Raw genomic sequence first — 25,807 nt, 5'->3', positions numbered from 1 at the left:
AAGAAAACTGAGGCTCAGTGAAGCACAGGGACTTCCCCAAAACTTGTGCTTGTCAGAAAAAGCTAGAGCTGGGTCTTCTGGCCCTTTCCCTCAATGAAAGCACAGCTTCGAATTCTTCCTCTGCCACTGACATGAGATTTGACCCCAACCTAACATCGCAAGTCCCTAGTGAATTTTTCATCTGAAACATATGCCAACTGGGCCCAACTACCAACTGGGCTCTAGAGACGGCCCAGAAAATCGGGATGAACGGGTGCAGTGGGAGACCGGGCTGAAGACCGTCTGAGACCTCGACCTCAGAGAGCCTGCCCAAAAGGGCTGGGACCGCAGCGGACTTTCTGGCCTAGGACAGCGCCCGCCGCGCCACCCCCTCCCGCTCAGATCCCAGGAGCCTCCGTAGGACTTCGGCGCTGGACTGAGCACTCCAAGTCAAGGGCTCCAGCCTGCATTAGCCCAGCGCCACCCACTTCCTCGTCTGCATTTTCTGCCCACACATACGCCAACGGTTGGATGCGCCCGCCGGGCCAGTGTGCCCCTGAGTTTGTGATCCCCAAAAGCAAAACACAGAACTCCGCAACGATTTCCACGCACCGCCACCAGCTTCCGGACTCCTGCACCAGCAACATTGGCCTGCGAGTTCCTTTTGCGCCTGCGCGTGGCGCTTGCGCAGTGGGCGAGGAGGGCGAGGCCACAGTGGGCGCAGAAGTGGGTGGGACGAGTACTCCTTGGCAAATGCTGACATGAAACCCTGCGGGCAGGGAGACCGCTCTAAACCACAGATTCAGGAAGAGGACGCTTCAGGGCACCGCCCTTCACTCAGGACAGCTCCCAGCCCTTCGGGTCTGCGGATCCTGTCGGTGGGGACGAACCGATTCGTGGCGCTTCTAAGGGCTGATTCACGGGGTGGGGCGGGGCCGAGAAGTGTGGATATATTAGCCCGAGACGGGGACCATCTGTGACGTCATGAAGTTGCGTAATGGAATGCCTCTGTGGACCTCATCCAAGCCTTATGCTCCAGCCTGAGGCCTATGTGACGTCACGGTGTCTGCAGGAGGAGACCATGACGTCACAGAGGCTTAGCGCTCTGAGAGGTGGGACGGGACTCTTTTGAGCCGGCTGTGGGGACACCAAGATTCTAGGGGACTTAGAACATCAGGTCCTCAGGTTCTTGGAGCTGAGGTGACGTCAGGGAGTCCCAGAGCATCCCATTGCTTCCCTCCCCACAATGTGAGCAGTGAGTTCCGCGGCAAGGAAGTACGTGGGAAAACATTTTTTAGTGGGTCCCTAACCCCTGACTACACTCTGGAAAGAGAAGGTAGAACCTGAAACACTATCTTCTAGGAAGAAGCTCCTGCAAGCTGTTCTTTTCCCAGGACGCACCTGATATCTTCCCAGAGACACCATCTGGCAGTTCCGGGCTGTGCCCAAGGTCTCTGGCACCTTCCGCCCTCCCTGCCCAAGAGGCTGTCCTAGGCCAGATAGCTTCCCTATCCGTACACAAAAACTACAGGCCTGGCAGCTTTGATAAGGGCCCCAGCTGAACTCCACCTGGCCAGCACCATCGGCCTCTTTTTCTCCTGAAAAACAGCCCCAGCAACGCTGAGCGCCAGAGACAGTCACTGGGACCAACGAATCTTATTGTGATGGGGGTCCAGAGAGGAGATGAGAGCTGGGACTTTCTAGAGATGTACTGGGGGAAAATTTGGGGCAGGCAAGAATACTCACCCGCATTTTTGACCCTCTCAATTGCATTTTTTGTGCAAGCCACACTGAGTATGAGCAGGAAACTGGGGCACTAGTTTCCAACTACATCAACCAACCACATCACTTGGGAATTGTAGCCTGGATGGGGTCAGATGGCCCACAGGCCCAGCTGGCCTTTCCACCTGTAGTTGCTGTTTCTGCACAGTCTCTGAATCACTAGAGCAAGCTGCAGTGAGACGTGATATCTGAGTCCACCAGGATAACAGCAAACATCAGTAGAGCAAATAGAGGCATTCTGAGAGGGCCAGGGAGTTGCTGCGCATCACCCTGTCCCACCCTCCATTTCCCACCTCCAATTTAAAATTCTGCACTGGAAATCTGTTATTTTGGGGATGCACACTTGATACTGACATTCAGTTGCAGGACTTGGCCTGGGAGGGGTTTCACAGTGCTGGAGGTGGAGTGACCCAAAAAGGATTAACATGGCTGGCAAACCTCCCCATTTCACCGTATTTATAACGTCCTGAGGCCCCGGAAACTGCAGAGGCTTAGTGTTCAGGGAGGTGGAATGATGTGTTCTGGGAGGTGGAGGGATGTCAGGGGCCAGGGAAGAGCAGCCATAGACAACCCCAAGGATAGCCTCCCAGAAAGAGCCAAAGGACTAGGAAGGGCGCCGTGTGTGTGTGTGTGTGTGTGTGTGTGTGTGTGCACGCGCGCGCGCGCACACCCATGCACTCTGGTTGTTTTGGAGCAACCACAGCCCACAGCCTCGTGGGGCTTCATAGAGGAACCAACGAGGCTTCTGCGGTTGACCCTAGTACAAGCTATGGTCAGGCACGAACCACACCACAACCTGCGTGCGCCTCTTGGGCCCAGACCGTCTACCCACCACCCCAAACCTACTGGCTAACCCCACTTCCACGCACTTAGAGGCCCCAGTTCTCAGGAATGGGGGCATAATCCTGGGCCGCGCGCGACCTTGTGAACTGCATGGAAGAAGGACTGGGATAGTGCCCAACTAATGAAGATCCTTCAGACCAGACCAGACTCAGCAGCGCTCTGCCCCTCCTCCGCAGTGGGTCCTGGGGCCAGTCAAGGTTTTGGGACCAAACAAATAGGTGCTTGGCGGTTTCGTGAGCTTACGGGCAAGACCCCTTGAGGTGCCGAGTCCTGGGCCGCCCCTCCAGGGCTGGCCAGCAGGGGGCAGCGCGGCTCTGAGCGTGGAGGCCAGAACTGGTCCGCGCCGGCAGGGTCAGACTCACTCAGTGCCCAGTTGGGTTCCCGGGCCTCAAAGTTCTAGGCCGCACGGGACCCAGGAGCGTTCCCGGAGGAGGTGGGGATGGGGCGGTGAAAGCCGAGAGCGTTTTAACTCCTTCATCCCCTGCCGCTTTCTCAGCCAGCAGGGCCCGGCTTGAGGCTGGGATGTTTGGTCCCTGCAGCAGGGAAGCTTATAGTCCAGTTGTCATCCGCGGCCGCCGCGTTCCGGGCGCTGAAGCTGGAGAGGCCATCCTGCGCTTGGGAAAGGCCGCGGGCGCCACCGCCTGCGCAGTCCGGCGGTCAGGGCGCCGGAGCTGGGGGAGCTCTGCCTCGCCCCAAGGAGGAGAGTCCCGGAGGCCTGGCTTCTAATTGTGGGAAAATTAGACACCCCAGGGAACATTCAGCTTATGGAGGGCGGACTCGAATTTCTCCTCCTAAGCGTCCCGGGCCTCCCAGGGCGCCCGCCCCCACCATTCCCTACAAGGCTTTAAAATTGTAGGAAATCTTCGCGGCTGTAGAGCCATGATCCTAGGAGAGGACAAGTCCCAAGCAGAGAATGGTGTCTGAGGGATCCTAAGGGAGGGAGTGATGTTGGTTTGGGGTTCCTGGGAGGCAGCGGTCATTGTGTATTTGCACCCGAGTGTTGAGACCCCGGGAACGGGAAACAGTACAGCTCTGAGGCTCTGTGAGGGCAGGTCTTTCCCCCCGCAAAGCCAGAGGCCAGGAGGGAGGCCTTTGGTTAGCGTGGGGAACCACATTCTCTTCTCTTCTTGCACCCTAAGCGATCTCAGCACTCAGAGACGCTGTCTCAGCACCCAGAGACTCTGGGATTTCTTATGGGCGGTGTTCTGCCATCAGGATTAGGTTCTTTGTAAACTCACAGCCCTTTAGTGAGGAGTGGGAAGGCTGAGACCCTACCCCCGAGGCGGAGCAGAAAAGTAAGAAAATCAATACATGGTGGGGCAGAGGCAGACCTACCCGGGAGAGAGAACGTTTCTCCACCCATCTCAGCCTTGCCATCCTAATACGACGGGGTGGTAGGAGGGGGACACGCTGGCCTCCAGCAGAGAAATGTGGTCCTCTCAAAGAGAGGATCCACCCGGTTTCCTGCGTTTAGGAGGGAAATTACCTATCCTGCAATGCCTGTAAAATAACCGTTTATTTATTAGTTAAAAAAAAAACTCCAGTGATAAATGTCCGTTACCGATGGTCAGCATAAAGTGCCAATCGCAATATAACGCCCGGCTCCTGGCTGGCTGCTCCCTCGCAGTGTCCCGGCAGCGGAGGCCGGGCCCCCTGCAGACCCAGGCCTGAGGTCCCCGCCCTGCTGTCCGAGTCCCGGAGCCCACGGACGCCGGCTGAGCCGCAAGAGCTGGGCGGGGGCGCTCCTGCCCCGCGGTCCCTGGGGCGGGAGGCTGAAGCAGATACAGGGATTACACTTTTGCAGGCTCCGGGGGAGGAGGCAGGGGCTGGAGGAGGAGGTGGGAGCTGCCAGTGCTAAGGACTTCTTTGCCTCTCCCCTCACCCCTCACTCTCTGCAGTCAGAGTTACAAGCTTATATGGTCAAAGACAAAAATAAAAAAGAAAACGTATAAAATAACAATAGAAAAAGTAATACTTCTGGGAGAGGCGCCGCTGTGGCTCCGCGGAGCTTTCGTTCTTTTCTTAATGCAGTTTCCCTTCCGCCACGTGAGTACCGCCTTTTGGCCAAGAGTTTAGCCGCGTCCTAGGGGAGCAGCCGGGAAGGTCGGGGTCGCGGCCCCGGGCGGGGCTCTGAAGTGCCGCGTGCGCCAGGGACCCAGGGGACAATGTTGGAGAGGTGGAAGGTCCCAAGCGAGCGCCTCTCCCGCTGCCCGCCAGAGTCAGGCTTCTGGTCCCTCTGGAGGAGAGGGCCACTGGGCCCAGGGTCCTTGTGACCCAGAGGCTGTATTTAGCATTTGATCTTGGAGGTTTTGAGCTCCTTCACCTGTGAGTGTAGCGTCTTGTGGACAGCGAGAGTCCTGGACTGGCAGAATCCTTTCCCGCACTCTTGACACTTGAAGGGCTTCTCTTTGGAGTGAATATATCTGAGGGCAGAAACAGAGAGTTCATCCTTGCAAAATGATGCAATGTTATAAACAGTTGCCCAAGATCCCCCCCCACCCCCGACTGCTATGGGGCACTTGCCCTCAAAGGAAAAGTGTACAGTCAGTACCAAGTGTGGATGGGACAAAATGTTGATTGGGGATGGAGTGGGGAGGTGAAGGAGATGCTTTAGCAAAGTCTGATCCTTAAACAGGTTCAGCCACCTGTTTAAGGTGCCTTCCTGGTGGGCAGGAGGGGCAAACTTGGCCTCCTTATAAGGTCAACACTGAAGATGAGTAAAGGGAGCTGGGGTCGGACAATTTGCTCGACCTGCACTGTCGAAGATGGTAGCCACTAGCATGTGTGCTTATTAAAATTAATATTACTTAAAATTAAACAAAACTAAATTAGTTTCTCAGGTGCACTATTACATTTCAAGTACTTAACTGTCACATGTGTCACATGTCACATTTCCTTCATGGCAGAAACTTCTATTGGACACCCCTGAAAATGGAGGAATTGGGGCGGAGGATGCTGTGTGCTTGTCTGGAGCTCACGGAGACCTCACTTAATCTTGGGTCCTGTTTATTCCTACATTTCCTGAACCCATGCTCCAAAACCTAATCCTGGGTCTCCTAGGCTTTCTTTCTTGATTTTAAAGAATTCCCTGAAGCTCTAGAGGCTTGGAGCCAGTAGGGGGTCTCAAGAACCTCATTAGGGAGGAAGATGGTGAGGCCAGAGGCAGAGAGCTCTCTCTTGGGCTACGCGCAGTGCCGCACCTGTGGTCCCGTAGGTGGTCTTGCCTCCGGAAGGCTTTGTGGCAGATGTCACAGGTGTAGGGCCGCTCGTCGGTGTGCGTCCGCTCATGGATAAGTAGGTTGTAGGACTTGGTGAAGTGGCGGCCACAGAACTTGCAGACGAACTCCTTCTTGGTCTTGGAAGGCAGACGTCCCCTTGTGGGCTTCTTTTCTGGAGACAGCTTGGTCACATCTAGGAGGGCACCCAGCCCACCCGCAGGGGAGCCTGGGCCCTCCCCGCGGCCAAGCTTGGCCGGATCTTCTTGCGTTGCGGCCAAAGCCAGGTTGGCGAAATCAAAGCGCGGCTTGGTCTTGAGCGCTGGAACGCTGCCTCCAGCGGTGATCTCCGGCTTGGGTTGAATGACATGAGGGAACCAGGGAAAGGCGGGCAGCTGGAAGCGCGCGTCCACCAAGCTGGACACCGTGCCTGGCACTTTGGAGAAAGAAGAGCGTGGCAAGTGCATGGCCGGGTAGCCCAGCGTCCACTGGTGCAGGTGCACAGCATGCAACGCGCTGAAACCATACAGGTTGGGCAGATGGTCCGAAGGCACTGTGGGCAGGCCGTTCACTGCCTGAAGGAAGGAGTAGTTGGTGAGCTGCAGGGAAGGGTGGATGGGCACCGGCGCCGGTAAGGTTTTGCTGCCCATTTCGGCAGTGGCAGTGGCTTCCCAATCCGGATCTGCAAAGAAAAGAAAGCAGGGGCGTGGAGATGAATAAAGAAGTTCAGCGTGGGTCGCCTTACTCCTGAATTTCAGCCCAGCCACACCCTCTCCTCACACCCAGCGCAGGAGCTAAGAGTCTAAGACCCCATTCCCAAAACCCACTGCCCTCACAAAGAAGGTGGGAATGTAAGATGCAGGGGAGTCCTCTTTTCAGAACCCTCTTTGGTCTGAGGGCTCCCTCCAAATGGCCTCTGGCAGGGTCACACAGCTTGAGAGGGGGAAGGGTCTACTGTATACAAGACACTGAGAAAAAAACAAGCACAGGGAAACTGCCTGTCCTGTAGAAACTGACAGCCAGGTAAGCTTGGGTGAACACAGAATCACAATCTCCTGCAAAGATAACAGGAGCTGGGGAACACACTTACACATTCATTTGCAGATAAACACAGAAATGCACATGCGGATTCACACATTCTGAGGCAGAACTGACAAGGTGCAAAGACTGGGACAACCAGTGTTTTATAGCACAACACTGACTTTAAAAAAAAGTGCAGTAACCCCTGCATCACACACACAATCACATAGCATCCATGAAGAGCCTCACAGACAACACACATACACAGACACACAAATGCATGCACGTCCTAGCTCCCGTTCGTTAAGGTCTTCTGGCTGACCTTCGATTTGGCTTCCAGAAGCCTTGTCATCTTTCTCCTCAAAACCCTCAACTTTGACCTTAAATCTGCTTCCCTGCCTTAATATAAGTGAAATCTGTTGGCTTCACTCTCTGAAGCTGCTTGTGGACTGACTCTCTGCCTTGCCTTAGCCCTTGGGGACCACTTTGCTTTCAAGGAGGGTGCTAATATCCACATTCATTTACTCTGTCAAACAATCGCAGTAACAAACAAGGGGGCATTAGTGCCCTCACTCCCCCTGAGAGAAAGGGAGTTGGGTCTTTGGGTTGTCAGCATGTTCTTGTGTGTGGTGAGCCCTGGACAGGTGGGTATGCCTCTAGGCAACAACACTGAGGCCAGGCCTCCATTCCTGTGGTCTATGTACCTCCAACTGCAAGGTCGGAGAGCTTGAGCAAGGCCAGAGGAAAGCCACACTGAAGTGACCAGGGGCTGGCATCTCCAGACCTTCTTGGCCATGGTCTTCAGCCTCCATGGAGACATCATCTCTGCCTCCCAGACACTCCTGACTCAGATGTGGCCAGTGGAGGAAAGAACAGGGTGAGCAAAGTCTAAACTGTCAGGGAGCCTTGGGAAGCCCAAGCACTGAACTTCTGGCTCTTAGCTTGGGACTACTTAGGAAGTCATTGTCACAGCAGGGTCCTTGGGACTCCCTTCTCTCTTGCCCAGCCTCAATCCCCTGCTGTTGACTTCTTCTTTTACCCTTCATTACTCTCCTCTTCCTAGGTCATTTCCTCTAACATGGAGTAATCTCCCTTCCCTGGGATGCACCGGCCTCTGCTCTCCTCCCTAGTTTGGTGTGCCTCCTCCCCAGGTTGAGCTGACCCTCAGCCCAGGGCAAGGCCCAGGCATAGACTCCTCTACCTTTCGCTGCAGCGAGGCTTTCAAAGCCTGGCTCTGTCCAGGGATGTGCAGTGCCTTTTCCCAGGAGGTATGAGGACAATGTTGACCCAGGAAAACCTTTTCTCCTGGAAGCTGGCAAGGGGGCCACTGGCTGTGTGGTGGGACCTAAGGAAAGAGGCCTTCCTGGAAATGGGGTGTAAAAACACCATGAGCTGGCAGCTATTTGCCTGCGCAGTTTAAATTAGCACTCGGATACAAACCGCTGCAATGAATTTAGCCTCAGGGCGAGAGGAGGTACATTATCTGCATGATCTGGCCTCTGAAGCAGAGCGCTGGTCCCGCCGGCAACGCCGTGGCTTAACGGTCATCTCTACTGCGCCAAGCCAAGTTCGCGTCGTGCCCGGGACAAACTGAGACTATCCCAGAGCTCAGACACAAGGAGAAATAAAATTCAAATTGGGCCAGAGAGGAAGCTGGGACCCATTTGGGTTGGGGAAGCGGAAGAGGAAGGAGGAGAAGCCTCCCTAACTTCAAAGGTCGGTCCGGACTTAGGGGAGATGAGGGCTCTTTGAATTGCTGTCACCTCTTCTTCCCTTCCAGGCGCTGGAAATCAGATCCTCATCTCCGCGTCCCAGAGCCCAATGGGCGCGGCGAAGGCCTCCTCCTGCTCCTCTGGGTGCTTGGCTTATCCAAGGCCAAGCCAGCGGCCGTGGCTGTGGGACTCTGGGCTGCACACTAGTCCGAACCCGCTCCGTGCCTGGGTGGGAGAAACCACCACCCTCGCTAGGCCTTTCCTCGCCTTCTTCCTGAGAGCCAAGACCGGAGCCGTCTTGGGCTCCGTAGGGGCTGCCGGGAAGGGGGAATGCTTGCAGCTATAATGGTTCCTGGGAGCCAACCTTTCCGGGCTGTCTGCCCGATCTTGTTTTCCCCAACGCTACATTTATTTTCTTCCGCGGCCCAGCCCGTTCCTTGTTTTCTGAAGCATTCGGAAGCCAGGGCTCCCCAGGCTGCCGCCAAGTACTTTCCCCTGGACGAAATTCGTTCGAAACGTGGCTCTTTACACTAGTATCAAGAATGGGCCGAAAGCACGATCCGGTTTCAGGAGGTCAGCTAAGAGAAAAACAGTCTCACCCTAGCCCCTCCAGCCAGAAAGGATGAGCGAGCCCCCGACCCCTCGGGCTCCGGAACCCCAGGGCAAATACTTTCGATCTTTAAACACAGGATGGAAAACCCTTCCCCGGGCTAAGCATCCATTCCTCAAACAGCTTGGGCCTCGGGACCTGGGGGAAAGAATAAGGGGACCCGACCACGCACAGCAGACGCAATTCGCGCTCGGGATCCCGGGTCCCTGCGCAGTGCGGGCACTCGCGTTCCTCGCGCCGTGGAGCGCCAATCCCAGGTCTGCCGCCAGTCCTATGCCGGGCATTAATGAAGTGTGCAGAGTCTATTAAAGTGGTTTATTTGGGGCTAATTGAGCGTGAGCAAGTTAACTGCTTGCATTAATGAGGACGGGAGCGAACTCCACGAGCTTGCGCCTGGGGGAGCCCAGAAGAAACCCAAGAAAATCAGCCTTGACATCGAATCTCCAATGAGTGGTGACAGACGTCCGGACCCCTGTGAAGAGGACTGACCGCACCGGATACTTCTGTAGCATTCTCCCAACAAACGAGATCTAACGAACCCATCGGTAAGGCGGCCATCCGGCTGCACTTAAAAGTCCTCTGCGTCCTCGGCGATCCATTCCCCAATCTTAATAAAACAGCAGTTACCTCGAGGAGCCTGGGATGGAACATCTACCCGCCGCCGGTCGCTGCTAGTCCCCTCCAGCCCTTCTCTTCCCTAGGGGGCTGTGAACCTGGGACACCTAGCCTTGCACGTGGTTTTGTTCCCCAGAGCCAATGCGCAGCTCTTAGCCTGGGTGAAATTTACCAAATTGTGGCAACAAAGAAACCCTCGCGGCTACTTTACACACTGAGAGCCCAACCCGCTACTGCCTGAGCTGCTGAAAAAAGACTAAACGTGGTTTTTCATTCTTATCCAAGACATTTCGGAGGAGAAATTAGTTCAGCAGGCAGGCCCTCACCCCTTTCTCCTTCTTTCTCTCCTGACGGCTGGATTAGCGGACAGTCAGGGGAGTAACAGAACTTTTCCAATCCCCAGCCCGGAGACACTGCGGCTCCACAGAGTTTCCACTAGTGCTGTGTTTGAGTCTCGAAGTGGAAAGCAGTCCTTGCGCCCCACAGCATTGCCTCCCTGCACCAGGACAATCAAGGGTTCCGCTCCAGGCCTTGACGACACAGAGCAATCGTCCTATGGAGAATATCCCTAAGTCAGAGCGCAAGTGCCAAGCGGGGTTTAGACTCGTGGCCCTGCGCTCTCGGGTCTAGTCGGCCTCATACCAGAGCGCAACTCCTCAAAAGACAAACTTGAACGAAAGCGCTACCGGGCTGGGGCATGCACCTGTCCCTGGCGCGGTCGGCTGCGGCTGTGGCCATTCACTCCCTCTCCCTTCCTTCTTCGTCAGCCGAGGCGTCAGCCAGAGATAGGAGCGCGTCTCGGGAAAGTTTGTGCCCGCTGAAGTTGCTCTGGTTTCTTAAAGGGGGCCCGCATATTGACTTTCAAAGTCCGTGGGCACCTCGCCCGGGATTCCGCAGAGCCGGGCGGGCTGGCGGCAGTAGCTGAGGCCCGCCCCCTCAATCCCCGGCGGTCAGAGACCGAGGACCCTGCGCGGGAAGTCCTGAGCCAGCACCCCCAACCACCCTGCTCTCACTTTCACAAAAGTCCTGCAGCATTCGTCTGTCAAGAGCTTCCTTGGGGGCATTGAGAGAGAGGAGACACCCGCCGCGCAGTGACAAGGAACCTGGGAGTCCTGCCCGCATTCGCCTTGCTGAGCCCGGGCGCCCAGGACTGCAATTACCTTGTTCCGCAGAGATCCCGGGGCTGAGCACGTCTCTGGGGCTTTAGCTGAAGGGGACTGGGGAAGCCGGAGGCGCTAGAGCCCACAGGCGCCCCTGGAGCTCTAGAGTCCCGACTCCTCTCCTGCCGCGGGGACTCCAAGCGCCGGACACGCGGGAGCGAGCTCTCAGCTGCCCCGGGTCCTGCCCGCCCGGGATGGTGAGCCTCGCTCGCAGCTCCCTCGCTGGGTCTGAACCAGGAGCAGCTGAGAACGTGCCGGGGAGAGGCCGAGCTCCGACTCACTCATCCCTTAGCACCGAGCCGCCTACTTATTTTAATCCACCACCCTCCCTCCTCCACCACCCCCACCCCCGCCCCTTGCCTCGGGATTCCTCCCCTCCCTCCCCTGCCCCCCAACCCTGCCATGCGCCTGCGCAATGAAAGACAAAGTTTTTGCTGACCCGGGCAGCAGACTTTGGCAGCTGCACTCGCTTGGACCCGGCCTCTCCCAACCTGCGTCCCCTCCTCTTCAGTCCCGCGCGACCCCTTCTGCCTTTTTAGGTCCAGAGGGGCACGCCTGGCGCGCTGGAGGAAACGGTCCCTAGCAGATGAGAGCGGGCTGGCACCGCACGTTTCGAGGTCCTATACTTGGACTCCTAGGACACAGCCCGTGCTCTTTGGGAGAAGGGAGGGAGGGAGGGGCTGTAGCTCTGTGCACCGGGATCCTTACACCGCGGCTTGGGTTTCAACGCACTTTGGCGCCTGACAGAGTCGCCTCTCCTCCCAGAATCTCTTTCCAGAGGCAGCAGACCCCGAGTGTGGAGCAGCTCCTGCACATCCAAGCGTGCTCGGGGCCAGGGTGTTAACCCAGGCAGCGCTGGTTAATTCCTGGTGCGGGAGGGCCAGGGTCACCGAAGCAAGCGAGCTATAACGTCCGAGTGCTTATGGCCGACCCCAGACCCTAAGTTCTGGAGTCCAGTAGAAAGAACAAAGAGTAGTGAAAGGTCAGGAAAGTTATTTTCCTGGGGCCCAGAATTCTCTGAGATTTCACCCTAATACACGGTGGCACTCTCTACTCACATACTTGTTTTAGGATGGATCGGAGTTTAGAGAGCTGCAAAGTTGTCAGTTCCAGGGCCTCTGAGTCAAGGAGCTGGTTCAGGTGGAGTCCTTAATCGGAAAGGAATCAGAGTCTGGACATTAAAAATTCTGTCTTCATTGCCTAGGCTTTATGGAGGGTACCAACACCCCCTTGACTACTCATCTCTGAAAGCTGACCTCCAGCTGACCCCAGCCCAATCCCTGCCTAACGCCTTTCTGGAATACCCTTCCAGGCCTTGGGTTTGGCACAGGAGGAGTCTCTGGTTTCCCAGGACTTGAGTGGGTCCAGATCACAAAATTGCACTCTCTGCCTTTGCCCCAGAGTTGCTGCTGAGTGACCCTTGGAGCTGGATCCTAGCTTCCGTGTGTCCTTAAGCATTGGTACTGCCTCTCTCCCAAGGAGTCTCTGCTATCTCCAGCTTTGGTTTGCAAGTCTGATTTTCTTGGGAGGTGAAGAAGGTTGTAATACCTGACCTAGGGAGATGGTCACGGAGACCCCCCTCCCCCAAAGGCATAGTTGAATGAGGGTTTCCTTATATCCCTAGGCCTTTAGAACAGAATCTAGCCTCTAACTCCTGGGTAACTTTGTCTTGTTTGAGGAGGAGTAAGAGAGGGTGCAATATTTGCTGCAGCGAACCTTCTTACCCAGTGCCTCAGGTCAGTGCAGAAGTAAGAGATTCACATAAGTTCGTCCATGCTCCTGGAATCTTAGCAGTTGCTAGGAAGCAGTGACAGTCTTGCTAGAGTGAGAACCCTTGGAAGAGAAGGGAACTGAGATCACACCTCCTTCCTAGAGATTCCAGAACAGCAAGCTTCAAGAGCAAGGAAAGGCCTGGAGGGAAAGTCTACAAAGGCCAATGCTGAACTTTGCTGGCTTCCACCTGGGGCACAGGGAGTGTGCTTGTTCCAGCCTCAGGCTCTCCAAATAAGCAAAGCTTGGGTAACCTCCATTATCAGCAGCAAAAGTTAAGAAGGAAAAAATAACGCCCACACAATAGGGCCTCTGGCTGTGCAGATCACTTAGGAACAGTGGCTGGTCATTCAGGTGGGATGGAACCTCCTGAGGTGTAAATACCCAATCTTCTGCTATGCACCCCTCACAGCTCAACTGGGCTTCTTTTATGTTTCTCTTTGTCTTTCTCTTCTAAAACAGGGCTCTTGACCAATATGCCTCAGGACTTCCAGAAAGCTCTAAGTAGTAGGATCCCTAGAGAGCTCTTGGAGAGAAAGTGTCCCTGATCTTAAAGAAGAAACTTGCAACCAAATTGTTTCACCACTGCTTTGACAGATTATCTTGAAAACTGATCCTGACTCAGGTCTCTAGACCTCAGTGGATGTAGAGCAGGGTGTCGGAAGCAAGGTTGGTGTTGGTCCCCCAGGCTGTGCCTCCCAGAGGAATCAGGACCACCTCTGCCTGGAGCTGGTCAGCAAGGCCAGAACAGGACAAGGCCAGAGTGTACCTGAGCGCTGGTGAGGATGGCCTTCCACAAGGGCTCACTTGTTTCAGAAGCTTGGCTTCAGAGAGGTGTCTCCTAGGTCGCTGACAATACACAGCCTCAGAGAGCCAGGATAACGAAATTCAAGAATTGCTAGGAGCTGAAAAGTCCTCCATCCCACTCTGCGCTCCCAAGGGGATGACCCCCAAACCCTAGCCTCGATCTCCACAGGAGGCCAACCAGAGTCGGGGTTCCCTCTGGGCGGGGCAGGCAGGAAGAAGCCCAGGAAGCTAAGAATCCCTCGTCTGGCCGCTCAGTGCTGGGGTATCCCATCCCCCGCCTATTTAAGAGAAATTGATCACATTAAGCGGGCCCTGGGTCGCAGCGCGGTGCCGGACTAAGGCTTGGATGGATTGACAGGGGCAGGACTCAGGACACCTAAGAGTAACAAGGGTACTTTTTAAGCGAGGTTAGATGTGTTTAGGACTAGCGAGGACGTCACGTTTCGAATTTGGTAACCGTCCTCGGTAACCCAACAGTTCTGTCCTCCTGGAAGCCCAATGAAGGTGACAAAACTCCCATCTCATTACTGGGAGTCCAGCGCACTCTGCCACCGCGGCTGTAACTTCTGCTAGCTCTGAGCCTGAGGACCCCAGCCGGCGCGAACTCCGCCGCGGCTCTTTCTGGCTCTCTCGCTCACTGCCTTCGGGGCGCAACCGCGGGCGCCCGAGTAGTCCCAGACTCGGCTGGGACTGGGCAGCCTAGAAGAAGGGTCCCCGCAGTAGAGACCAGGCCTCCAGCTCTCTGTCCGGCGCTGAGCTCCACAACCCGCCAGTCGGTGTGAGTTCGGTCAGGGTAGCAATCCCTCCGTCTGCCCGGGCCTCTGGACTATGGACCGCACTGAACCCAGTCCCGCAGCAAGCCCTGCTGTCGCCTTTTCCTGGGCACGCCTGGGGTGGTCACGGCCGCTGCTCCTGTCTCCACGCCAAACCCCAGCCCCTCTCCAGATTCCTGCTCTTTGGGAAAGCGCCCCAGTCTGTCTTCGGAGTGAAAAGTGAGCAGCTTCCAGAAAATTAACTAGAATGTGGTCTATATTGCTTTGAGTTGTTTTGGATTCAAAAAAAATGAACCCCACCTCTCCGCACCCCATAGCCTCAAAAAAAAAAAAAAAAAAAAAGACCTCATTCTTTCAAATGGAGTTTGCTCAGCACTTGCGAATTTTTGCTTCCAACGCAACTACTTCCTGTAACTATTTTGCAGACATTTGGGGGTCTGCTTGTTAGAAACCCCCTTACACATGTACAGAGCTTTCAAATAACCTGGAGATTTAGGCGTCCCTCTGTATTCATTTAGATGATGGATAGTAATGGCTCAATAGTTCCTCTGGAACCATTACGGTCAATCAGGTCAAAATCCAGCTTGGGGGTGGGAAGCATTTTTGCACGGGAGGTAGGTAACAGGACTCCTGCGCACATTTGTTCAGATAACTCCTCTGATAACGTAATGCAATCCAGGGTTCTTAAAAGAACAGATGCTAGATGAACGCAAGAGCCGGTGTTTTTTGTTGTGACAGCGACATACAAGTTACAGTATCAAAACTGAAAGGGAAAGTGAACTGTTTTTCCAGGCAGTTCCCGTTTGGTAAGTTCTTTACGGGCACACAAATGTAACTCTTTCACCTTAATAAATGTAACAATACACACACACACACACACACACACATCCCTTTGGTTTGTAAAAATATGTGTGACATGAAGCATAAATACAAGCATGGAATTGCACGGACATACTACCATCGGGAAAATGGAATGATGTTGTCTTCTGTTGCGAAGATCAAATGTAAAATGTACGTAAAAGACGGCGTGGGTTTTTACGTTTTACACAAATTTGAGTTGTCAGATTATTTCAGACGCATCCACATCTGTGTACTAAGGTTAATGAACTTTTCCTTTTTCCGAGGTGTAAATAAGTGCATTAGAAACAAGGCAGTGTCTAATCAGCCGGGGATGTTGGAGAACAGTAGTTCGAACGGAATTGTGGATAGTTAGGGTGGAATCCTGCGGATAGAGCCACCTACTGCACCCGTGGTGCTGGGTCCTGCCGGGCTGCACCGGCGGCGGGAGGCGCTGGAGGAAGGAGTGTTCGCGGTAATTAAACATTTCCAGACACCGGAGGGTTATTATCTGCAGAGCGATTTCCCGCGATGGGACTCGGAGAGAGTCCGGTTGCGAGGTTTCGAGATTCTGGGACGCAATCCTAAAGAAAACGTGCCCCCTGCTGGCGAGCAAGCCACATCTCGGGACCCCTTCCTGGAAAACTCTAACCCACAGTATCCTTATTTCACTTTGCCCAAGAGTATTTCAGTCCTTCAATTTTTCTTTTCTCAATTACGAAGTTTGCTGCTACTCGTTTAAAAGTACGCACACGCTTACCCTTCCAAAGAGCAAACGGAGGAGGAACTTCTTCTCGCCGCGGGGTTTCTGTTTCCCTGTCCCAAACCAGACGTCGTTGCTCTCAGATGGATGAGGGCTTTTGTTTGTTTGTTTGTTTGTTTGTTTTTAAATAATCCGAAATTCCTAGCAACTATCTGCCGCCGTTCGCTTCTGGTCCTGGGAAGATGATGAGCAAAGCTCTACTGGGACCCCATCCTGCATTTGCGAGCTGGGTCCGCGTGCCCCTCCGGGCGCACCCGGAGGTGAGAAGTGCCCTCCGGTGCCTCCCTCCGCAGCCCCTCGTAGGTCTGCACGCCCTGCTTTGGATCCCAAATCCTGACTTTCTGAAACAGCGCGGGAAGGGAGAGAGAGAGTCAGTTTCCGTGAATCGATTTCCCTGAAACACGTGAGGTTTCCTATCCTCTCCTTCCTCCCAGACCGTTAGATTCCAGTTCCTCTGCTGCTTCCTTTTTTTCAAATTTCCGTACAGAATATTGTAGCAGGACCCTCTCGTCATCATAGCTCCAGGTATTCAGATAGAGACCTGAGGAGAGAAATCCTAAGAATATACCTGTTAACAGGCTCTTTGGTCAATTCTCTGTCTACAGAGGACTATGCCACATTGCACAGAACCAGTTCCTAAAGTGTCAGGTCCACTCATTGGAGCAAAATACCAAGAGAAAACAAGCAAGGAAAGGGCAGAGAGAAAGACAGATTCCCTACCTGCTCCAAGTTCTTAGAGGAAGGCTGTGTCCTCCTGCTGTCCATCACTCACTTTGCTCCTCTGAGGCAGGGCCTCCCACTTCCCTATCCTGAGCTTGCAGTGAGGGGTGGAAAGGGAGTGGACCCAACTTGGACATTCCAAAGAATTACTACATACACCAACCCTCCCTAAGTGATGCAAAGCGGCGCTGTGCCTCACCTTAATGCATGAGTAGAATTACCCACTGAATAGAAGGAGGCCAGGTGCTTCTGCCTCTTTAGTGTTTATGCCAGGGGGGCTTCCTGGCTTCAGACTGTCACCCTGAAGAGGTGCTGAGCCCCCAAGGCGGTGGCCCAACTAGAAGGGATGCTGTTGCTCCTGGGAACTTGAAAAGCATCCTCCTGGATGTGGCTTTAATACCTTGTGTTCCTCTACCAAGTGCAACTTAAACTTAAGCATCAGCTTTGGGGAGATGAGAGGGATGGAAGGATGACAGATAGGAATTGAGAATGTTCCACAAAGGGAATAAATACAGTGAACTGGAAGGGGACCACCCCATCTGCAAAAATAAAAAACAAATAAATAAATAAAAATAAATCTTTCCTCTGATTTCTAGGAAGTTAGACTCAGGAGGAGGAGTCATAGAGTCATATTTGTGGATCTGAGTTACATTACAATGTAGTAGGGATTCTGCACACAGCAGAAAACTACAATCCCTTATTTTAGCCACCCTCAAAAGACAGATATTCTTCCTCCATGGTCTAGGCTGGAAGCGGGGGAACACTTGAAATGCCAGTTCCTACCGTAACTCTCTTCCTAGGTGACTCCAGGCAAATAAATTTGCTGGTCATATCTCCAATTCCCTACATGAGAACCTTTCCGTGGAAAAGAAAGGCATTTGCTGAAACACTTGAAGTAGATACAAAACAAACAAGAAAGAAAATATATATTAGCATATGATTTTTCACTTCAAAATGACCAATGGTTGGGTTCTTTTAGTATATTTAGGTATTGGTTTTCATATCACATGTCAACAATAAAGAAATGGAGAGAAAACTTAAAACTAAAGTATTATAATCTATCCCACATAGAGAGTTTCTGGAATCATGACTTGGTTTGCCAAAATTTCATTCTGTAACAAACATTTCAGGAGATTATCTAAGGAGGAATAAGCCATGTAATGTAGTCAGGATAGTTCATTCTTAATTTTCGGAGAAGACAGCTGATGGGAGCTGTGCCAGGCTATCAGATCCACACACAGAGAAAAGGAGATTAGTTCTCAGTGCCCAGGGTCCTGAACAGGCAGCAAAGTAACTGGGAGCAGGAGTGCCACTGCAGGATGCCTGGACAGAGAATTTCATTCTTAGCCAGCCTGGTACAAGGGCCACCCACTGAGGAAAGGGAGGGCCGGGCACATACCCCAATTCAGTTCAAGGGTGGGTCAGTCAACTAGTTTCTGCCTGTGTGGTATCGGAGAGTTAAGGTGTCAGCGGTTTAGACAGGTGCTTTTCAAAAGTCCTGTGCCACGAAATCACCTGGAGAGTTTGTCAATATGCAGATTCCCAGGCCCCATCCCCAGCACTCTGATTTAGGAGACCCACAGTGGACTGGGGAGTTGGCATTTTTAAAAAGCTCCACTGATGACTCTGGCACCAGTGGTCTTTAGAGCACATACATGTTGAGAACCATTAGTAAAGAATGATTCTACCCAGTAGGGTCTGGGTCTTGCTAAGGAGAATCCTGAGGATTGAAGTTATCCAGATGTAAAGAAATGACTCTTTATTAAAGCATTATATGTACTTCAGTATGTTTCTTCTTGTAAACCCCCTTTTCTTTATCTATAAGAGATAAGGACCAGAACTGATATTCATCAAAGGCTTTCTTAGCTCCTAATCTTGAAGACAGCACTGGCTACTAGGGGGCTGAAGGGTGATGTGGGGGCAAGGTGCTTGGGTTTGCTTCCAATCACATCATGGAGAGGTTCCCATGCTACCCTCATGCAGATTTATACTAGTGAGTGAACGCCCTAGGTCTTGGAAAAATATCCATCTCAGTTCAAAGAGAAGTCATTTTTGCAGAAGAGCTCCCTTGGAAACACAGAGGAACAGAAGAGAACCCAGGAGCAAAGCTGCCCTCCAAAAACAGGTCAAACAGAGGCCAAAGGGGTTCTGTAGTTTCAGGTCAGTGGAAGTTAACTTTAGTGCTGGAGAGTTGATTGCATATGTGGTAAGAGGAGGGAAAAGAGGCCTCTAAAGTCACTCAGTGGGCTTTTGTTTTAACCCATAGTTTGCTCCATGAGTATCATCAGAAGCTGCAAAGAGAAGGAAGGTGCCACCAGCTCAATGAGGAGTCCTTGATTGCCCCTTCACCCTGCACATTCTGTATTGTCTCATAGGATTTCCAGTTAATCTCACACAGAAGCAGTCTAGACAGCGGAATGGACACACTAGGATAGCTGATTGTTCTTGTGTCACTTGGGGTCAGGACATTAGGCACTAGTCAACATGTTTGTTGTTGCTGTTTTTTTTAATGCTTTTATTTTAACAGTACTTCTCAACTTTGTTTTGGTAAAAACTCACTTTACATGTCTATTGGTTTTAACAGTAGCATAAAGTGTTGTATATGAGTTCTATCAATTTTTGTCACCTATCGTATGTATAGATGAGGTGATGTTTGCGTATCTTCTAAAGTGTTTATAAAGATTTCCTTAGGATCAGTGTATCTAGGGCTCTGGTTTAACAGAAGGTTTCCATGAACTATGATTTCTGTCACAGAGGAGTTGGGGCTCCTGAGCAAATGTAGCTCTGTTGTGGTTCACCTCCCACAGGAGATGCCATTCTGTTACCCCTGTTTTGCTGAGGAAGAACTGACGCCCAGCAGTCTTTCTGAGGCTGTGCCTAGGCTCATGAGTGTGGTCCTGGAAGTGGAAGGAAGCCTCAGAGGTCAGTAGTGGGACACAGTTCTTCCAAGGACCCACTCCTCTCCAGAGCCTAGCAGGCCCTGGACCCAGCATGAGCTTCACAAATCCTCTTAGCAAACTGAAGCATCAAGATAGTGATTATTCCTGCTTCATGTCTGAGGAGATTGTGGCTTGGAAATGTTACATACTTATCCCAAAGTCACATAGCTAGGTAGCCTGGGGCCAGGACTTAAACCTAGGTATTTGATTCCAAAACCCAAGCTCATAATGGCAGCACCCTGGTTACTTAGTGTGGTCTTCCAGTGACATCAGCATCACCTGGGAACCTGCTGGAAATGCAGAAGCCCAGGCCATGTTCCAGTCCGATTCCTCCTGCTCCCTTAGGTAGGCACATGAATGTTTGCAGTGTACACCATTCGGATCTCCAGGCCCAGGCATTAGCTCTGTTCAGTGTCTTTGCTTTAATCTCAGCTTCTAGAACTGAGAGATAAAGCTACAAAATAATACCAAAAGCCTACAGGCTAAAGCTTAGAAAGATTGCAACACCAAACTGCGGTTGCTCTACAGAACCACAAGCCCTAAATCTGCTGCCACCTCTCCTTTGGTCTGACAGTAAGCAGTCTGGGCTGGCCAGCAACCTCACTCTGGCCCTTCCACGTGGTCACTCCCCTCTCCTGGCACCAGAGCAGGAGCCTGGCACCTCCTAGAGGAAGATAAAATAACAAAGGGCTCATAGGATCTTCTTTGATAAGCCATGCATTTACCCAGTAATATACATATTATTGATGATAATTGCACATTAGTAATGCATTGTTCACGTGTAATTTTGGCAGAGGTAACACATTTTAATTCAAAAGACAGAGAACTATGCAAAGGATTGATCACTCACAAATCAAAAAGTTATTAAATATACACTCTTATTTGATTACCCAAATTTCTGCCAGCCTCACTGTGGTCATTATAGTATCGCCAGTTGACATTCTACCAATCGAACAGAAGCTAGTTACTGGAAGAATGCTTCATCTTCTCTTCAGCCTCCGCTCTTTAAAATCAAATGCAGAAGATGCCTAAGTTGAGGCAATGTGCTGAGCACATAGCTGTGAAGAGTATTACAGGGCAGCATGAAATCAGGACAGGGTCTTGGGAGTATCATCCCCCTTTTGGTGTTGTCTTCCTCTCCAGGAGCCCATAACTTCCAGGCTGGCTCTGTCTGACACTCACTCTTATCCTGAGTGAGGGGTAGCAAGGATCACCACATCAAGGGGGATGTGCATTTTACTAGCAGGATCTGGAAAGAATCATGTTTAACCTACAGGCTTGGCACAGGAATGGTGCAATTGTCTCTATTTTTAAAAGCACAGAATATAAAATGTGGAGGAACCTTAAACACATCATCGGTGACACTCCCATTTTACAGATGAGAAATTTGACCCCAGCAATGTGATTTACCCAGTAACACCATTGCAACTCAGAGCTGGCTTTCCTGTCATCTGGTGGGTGCTCCTTACATTTTGCTCCCTGCTCCTCAATTTTGTGATTTAGATCTTGAAGGAAGAGGTCTTACCAACGGTCTCCTTTGCTCTATGTCTTCAGAGGGAGGACAAAGCTTGCATCAGGCAGTGATGTTCCAGATACAAGGCCTTTCACAGACCTGCAGGCACACAGCAATAGACAGATACACCCATGCCTGGGCCTGGGGTTTGGACGATTGCTGTTCAGTGTAGCAGCTTTATGAAAACATTAAATGTCATTACTTATTTCTTCATGTCCAAAATGTATACTTCAACATTTTTTCTCTGTAGACAAGTGTCACTTTTACTGCAATCTTCAGGCCAGATGTTCTTGGTATAAGTGGTAACAGCTGCCACGCTGGCAGGAGTGTGGCTCCAGCCAAGTCACTTTGCAAAAGGGCCCAAAAGCCCTCTCTGCGAGAACACTGACATGACAGGAGAAACCCATACCTGGCCCGCCCTGAGCTGCTCAGGAAACCACTGTGAAGGCTGAAACAGGGGTATTTGGGGAGGGCAGTTTGCCAAACCGCTGGCTGCATTTCCCTCTTCCTCAGTGATGAGCTGGAGTCCTGGGTAGGGAGTGCCGAATCTGCCTCCTTTCCTTCGAGCTTCTTTCAAAGCAGTGTTTGTAGTGCCAGCACCCATTATCCACATCCTCATTGGTCTCAGGACCCAGCCATTGCCCTTGCTTTCTGTCATACTTGCCACAGTCTTCTATGATCTTCAGTTGACATTCTATTGTTTTGGAATTTTGCTCAAGTTGCAGCCGCCTGGTAGCATTTATCTTCTCAGTTCCCTTGGGCCTTGGTGAATTCCCCAGTAAGGTCCCATCTCAGCATCAGCATTTCCAGAAAACACAGGCACAATTTGCCTTCGTCTTCAGCTAAGGCTGAAGAACTTGATGCAGCCAAAAAATAACTGTTGCCTTTGCAATTTTGGCCGTCTGGCTGAAGGGTCTGTTATCCAAGAATGCCATCCTACTGAGTAAGGTTGAATTTATAAGACACATGAATACATGGACAGACACACAAACACACTCTCTCCAAAATATAGCTATGGGTGGCTGCAGCGTGATGCTTTCTCCAAGAGATGGCGAGCTCATTCAAACAAAGTCTTGGCTCCTTCCCACAAATGGTGAGGCCAGCATTTAGCCAGAGTAAATCACTTTAGGTTTTGAGATTGGCTAGGTGTGAACTCAAAGGATGGAAAACCTTTTGGGCATGGGCTTTCCAGAAGCCAGTGGCTAGCAGAATTCACTTAGCCCAGGGCCTCCATGAGTGGTCCAGCCATTGCCCCTCCATCCAGGATCATGGGCCTCAGCCCTGTAAAGAAGCGGCTTCCTCCCTAGGAAGACCAAGAGCTGGTGGAAAGAGCTGGGCTTTGGAATCACATGGAACTTGCTTCTAGTCCATGTTTCTAGAACATGCCTCTCCCTAGCTACTTGTTTTTGTGCAAGCAGCTTAACCACCTGAAACTTCAGTTTCCTCATCTGTAAAAACAGGATGAACACAAGTTCTATGGGATTATTGTGATTAATCAATCAACGTTTGTAAAGTTCCTGTCACAAAGGGAATAACTGATAAATGCTGTTTTCTTCTTCTGCAGACCAGATAGTGATTTTTATCACTTATTGAGCTGAAGGATCTTTTAGGAGAATTTCCTCCTCAAAATCAGAACAATTTTCAATCCTGGTTCTGCAAGTACAGTAAGAACAACTGTGACCATTATTACACCAGTGTTGCTCAGTTCTAAGTCCACCTTTCTATGCTCTGCTGTGTGACACCGAGGCTGGGATCTGCAGGCTAAAGTTTTCCTCAGTCAGATGCCTTTCTCTTAAATTTTGCAAACAGGGGCATGGGAGCAGCAACCGGGGGTTGGCCTGTGGCAGTGGCCTTTCACTTAGCATCGCCAGTTGGTTCCAACCTTCAACTTCTTTCAGCACTCCCAGAACCAATCTCATAAAGCCGTAGGAAGGTGCCCTTCCAAGCAGGGCAATACCTGTTCTCAAAGAGCTGAGCCTCTACTGCATGGACTTCTTATTAAGACTTCCTGAGTCACCCAGAAGCAGCAAGGATGTGCTGCCTCCTCAGGGGGCTGAGCCCGGTCCTACAGGGTTCGTCCTCTGAGCTTCTAGATGCTGACACCCTCAATCTTTGCCTTTGTTTCCCCACCCTTTCCCTAGTGCTCCCAGTTTGCTTTCTTGGACCAGTTTAACCCATCTTCTATATTAAATTCTCTCTGTTGAAATGACTAGTGTGGTTCCTGTTGTCCTGACTGGACCCCAACTGATGCACGGATCAAGAGTCCCAGTTTGCCTAGACGATCCTCATTCATACTGGCTTTCCTAGGATCTTGTGTTGTTTGCATTCATCTCAGACACAATTGTCCTGGTTTCTGTGATAAATTGTAAGGTCGTTTAGTTACAGTTCTTCCCTTTAACAGGCCATGGATGAAGAACTTTAAACACCTGACATATTAGACTCCTTACTGCAGATTTCTATAAATTCTCTTTGATTTAGAGCCATACTTGTATTCACCTAGGACCAGACTGTTCCTATTGATTGTTTAAAAAGAGGAAGCTTCTTGAACACAGCTTAGTACTAAAGCTACAAAAGCATTGCCCATCCTGTCTTTCTTGTAAATCTACACATTAGCCCATGAGTGGTTCTCTTTCTAGTTGATTCCCAGCCTGACCTTCTAGGGAAGAAATTTCTCCCACTTGGAATGTTTTATATACAAATACCTTAGTTTTCATTCTGTAAGATTTTTGTTACACTAAGGTCTTCCTTCCTATGTGATCCTAAAGTGACTAAACCTAAAGGTACTTCAGCATGTTCTCTTTGCCTGGGATGACACGCTCCTTCTCTTCTACCTACTTATACATGATCCTCCCATCTGCTCAAATACCATTGCCTCCTGGAACTCTCCCCCAGCTAGTGTCTTCTCCCTCTTACAAGCCTATTTCATGTAATTCTCCAACTCACTTTGGCACTTTACCACCTTCTTATTGGGCTTGGTATCTTTAACAAGGGGGTCTTGTATTTATTATAACTTTAAACACATCTTTAACTTGTTAATTTGACCAACTGGTCAGTTCCTTGGTAGAACTGTTTGTGCTTTTTCTTTGAATCCCTTGCAGCACTCATCAATCTTTCTTTTTACTCCAATAATTCCAAGCCTCTTTTATTTAGTCCATCTATGTCCTTCCCCCTCCTGTTCCCTTACATACCCTCCAAGTTCACACACATACCAGGATCATTTCCACTTCTGTACTTTGGTTCACGTTATTTCTTCAGTTCAGAGCATTCCTCCCCCTTCACACTACTCATCCTCCCTGAATCATCCTTCAGAAGCTTCCTCTGACACTCCAGGCTGAGCTAAGTCTCCTTTCTCTGTGCCACCATTGTACCTTGTCACGATCCCTATTATTACATTGCTGCATTACACTAAAACCATCTTTTACATGCCTGGCTCTTCTAGTGGACTTCACAACACCAAGGATAAATGATGTGTCCTGTGCACCTCGGTTCTCACAGCATGTAATACAATACCTGTCACATCGGAGGAACTTGATAAATGCTTATTGACCTAAACTTAATACATTTTTGCTGAATGATTGAGTGACATTGAGACAGCAATTCTATGAGCTGCCATTTTTCTACCCTGGACATATATTTATCTCCTCTCTTTCCCTGCCAAAACCCCAAAGATTGCTTCACTACACTGTATAATCTTTCTGTCACGTCTCTGACACACAAAACACATGTAATCATTCCATTATGAGGCCTGGCACTAAGTCTAAGCTGAGTGTGCAGATTTATTGGATCTTGTACCAGGAAACCAGTGAGGCAGGGGTTTAGAGGGATTTCCCAAGGGGATGTAAAATGTTCATGAGCCCTTGTATTTAGAGGCAATTCTATGCTCCTGTGGGAGCCTCAACTGTCCTTGCAGATTGCATTTCTCCATCTACTTTTGAGATATGCAGGCAGCCTACTGCTGTGGGCTGACAGGTAACAAGCAACCTGTACGTTGAACACTCACAGCAGCCCCACTTAATGACGAGAACGCACGCCACTACTGACTTACTGTTTTAGTGCAAAGACGAGCTGCATACAATTTGAACATCTGTTCACTTGAAAATGCATTTGGTACACTGGCTAGTTTGCTTTGCTGATATGCTTGTGAGTTCCTCTTCTTGGAAAGGAGGATATTAGAGGCAGATGACAAGTGTCCAGTGGGCATTCTAACATTACCCAAGTGTTTACCTGTCCCTTTTGCCTCAGGAATGTGTGTTTTCCAAATCTTCTTCAAACTTTAAGGCCCAACTTAAATCCCACCTCCTCTAAAAACCTTCATCAACCATTCAACCATTCTGGCTTTTAGGACCCTCTCTTGAAGCTCTGAAGATGAATGACTTCCATTGTAGTGCTTCATGGAATTGTCTAAAAAGGACAGGTTAGTGCCAAGAGCACTCTGGTCTGAGATTTACAAATCCCATACTGGGTCCAGGTTCCTTTGTTATGTGGGCTAAATTACTTCAAGTTGTTGCATTTTTTTCCTCCAACCACCTTCTTCTCCTTTTGCTCCTTCTTCTCCTCCTTTCATTCTCCTCATGAACTTCGGAGGGGACACAAATATTCAAACCATAGCATTCCACTCCCGGCCCCCCAAAATTCATGTACTTCTCACATACAAAACACACTAATTCCATTCCAATAGTCCCAAAATTCTTAACTCATTCCAGCATCAACTTTAAAGTCTAAGCTCAAATTCTCATCTAAGTATCATCT

The 25,807-nt window shown here is 50.9% G+C and overlaps 1 protein-coding gene across 1 annotated transcript; it reads right to left on the bottom strand.

Moving 5' to 3' along the window:
* Positions 1-4,101: 4,101 nt before the first annotated feature.
* Positions 4,102-11,250, bottom strand: OSR1 (odd-skipped related transciption factor 1). Its single transcript, XM_011951219.1, has 3 exons — positions 10,937-11,250; positions 5,805-6,501; positions 4,102-5,027 (listed from the first exon to the last, which is right to left on the bottom strand). Exons 2-3 carry the CDS (start codon positions 6,467-6,469, stop codon positions 4,892-4,894), a joined length of 801 nt encoding a protein of 266 aa, XP_011806609.1. The 5' UTR covers positions 6,470-6,501; positions 10,937-11,250; the 3' UTR covers positions 4,102-4,891.
* Between the last annotated feature and the right edge of the window lie 14,557 nt (positions 11,251-25,807).

This window comes from Colobus angolensis, unplaced genomic scaffold (assembly GCF_000951035.1).
Source record: "Colobus angolensis palliatus isolate OR3802 unplaced genomic scaffold, Cang.pa_1.0 Scaffold109, whole genome shotgun sequence".
Taxonomy (NCBI): Eukaryota; Metazoa; Chordata; class Mammalia; order Primates; family Cercopithecidae; genus Colobus; species Colobus angolensis.
The sequence above is the reverse complement of the archived record's forward strand: the minus strand, read 5'-3'. Positions and strand labels throughout refer to the sequence as shown.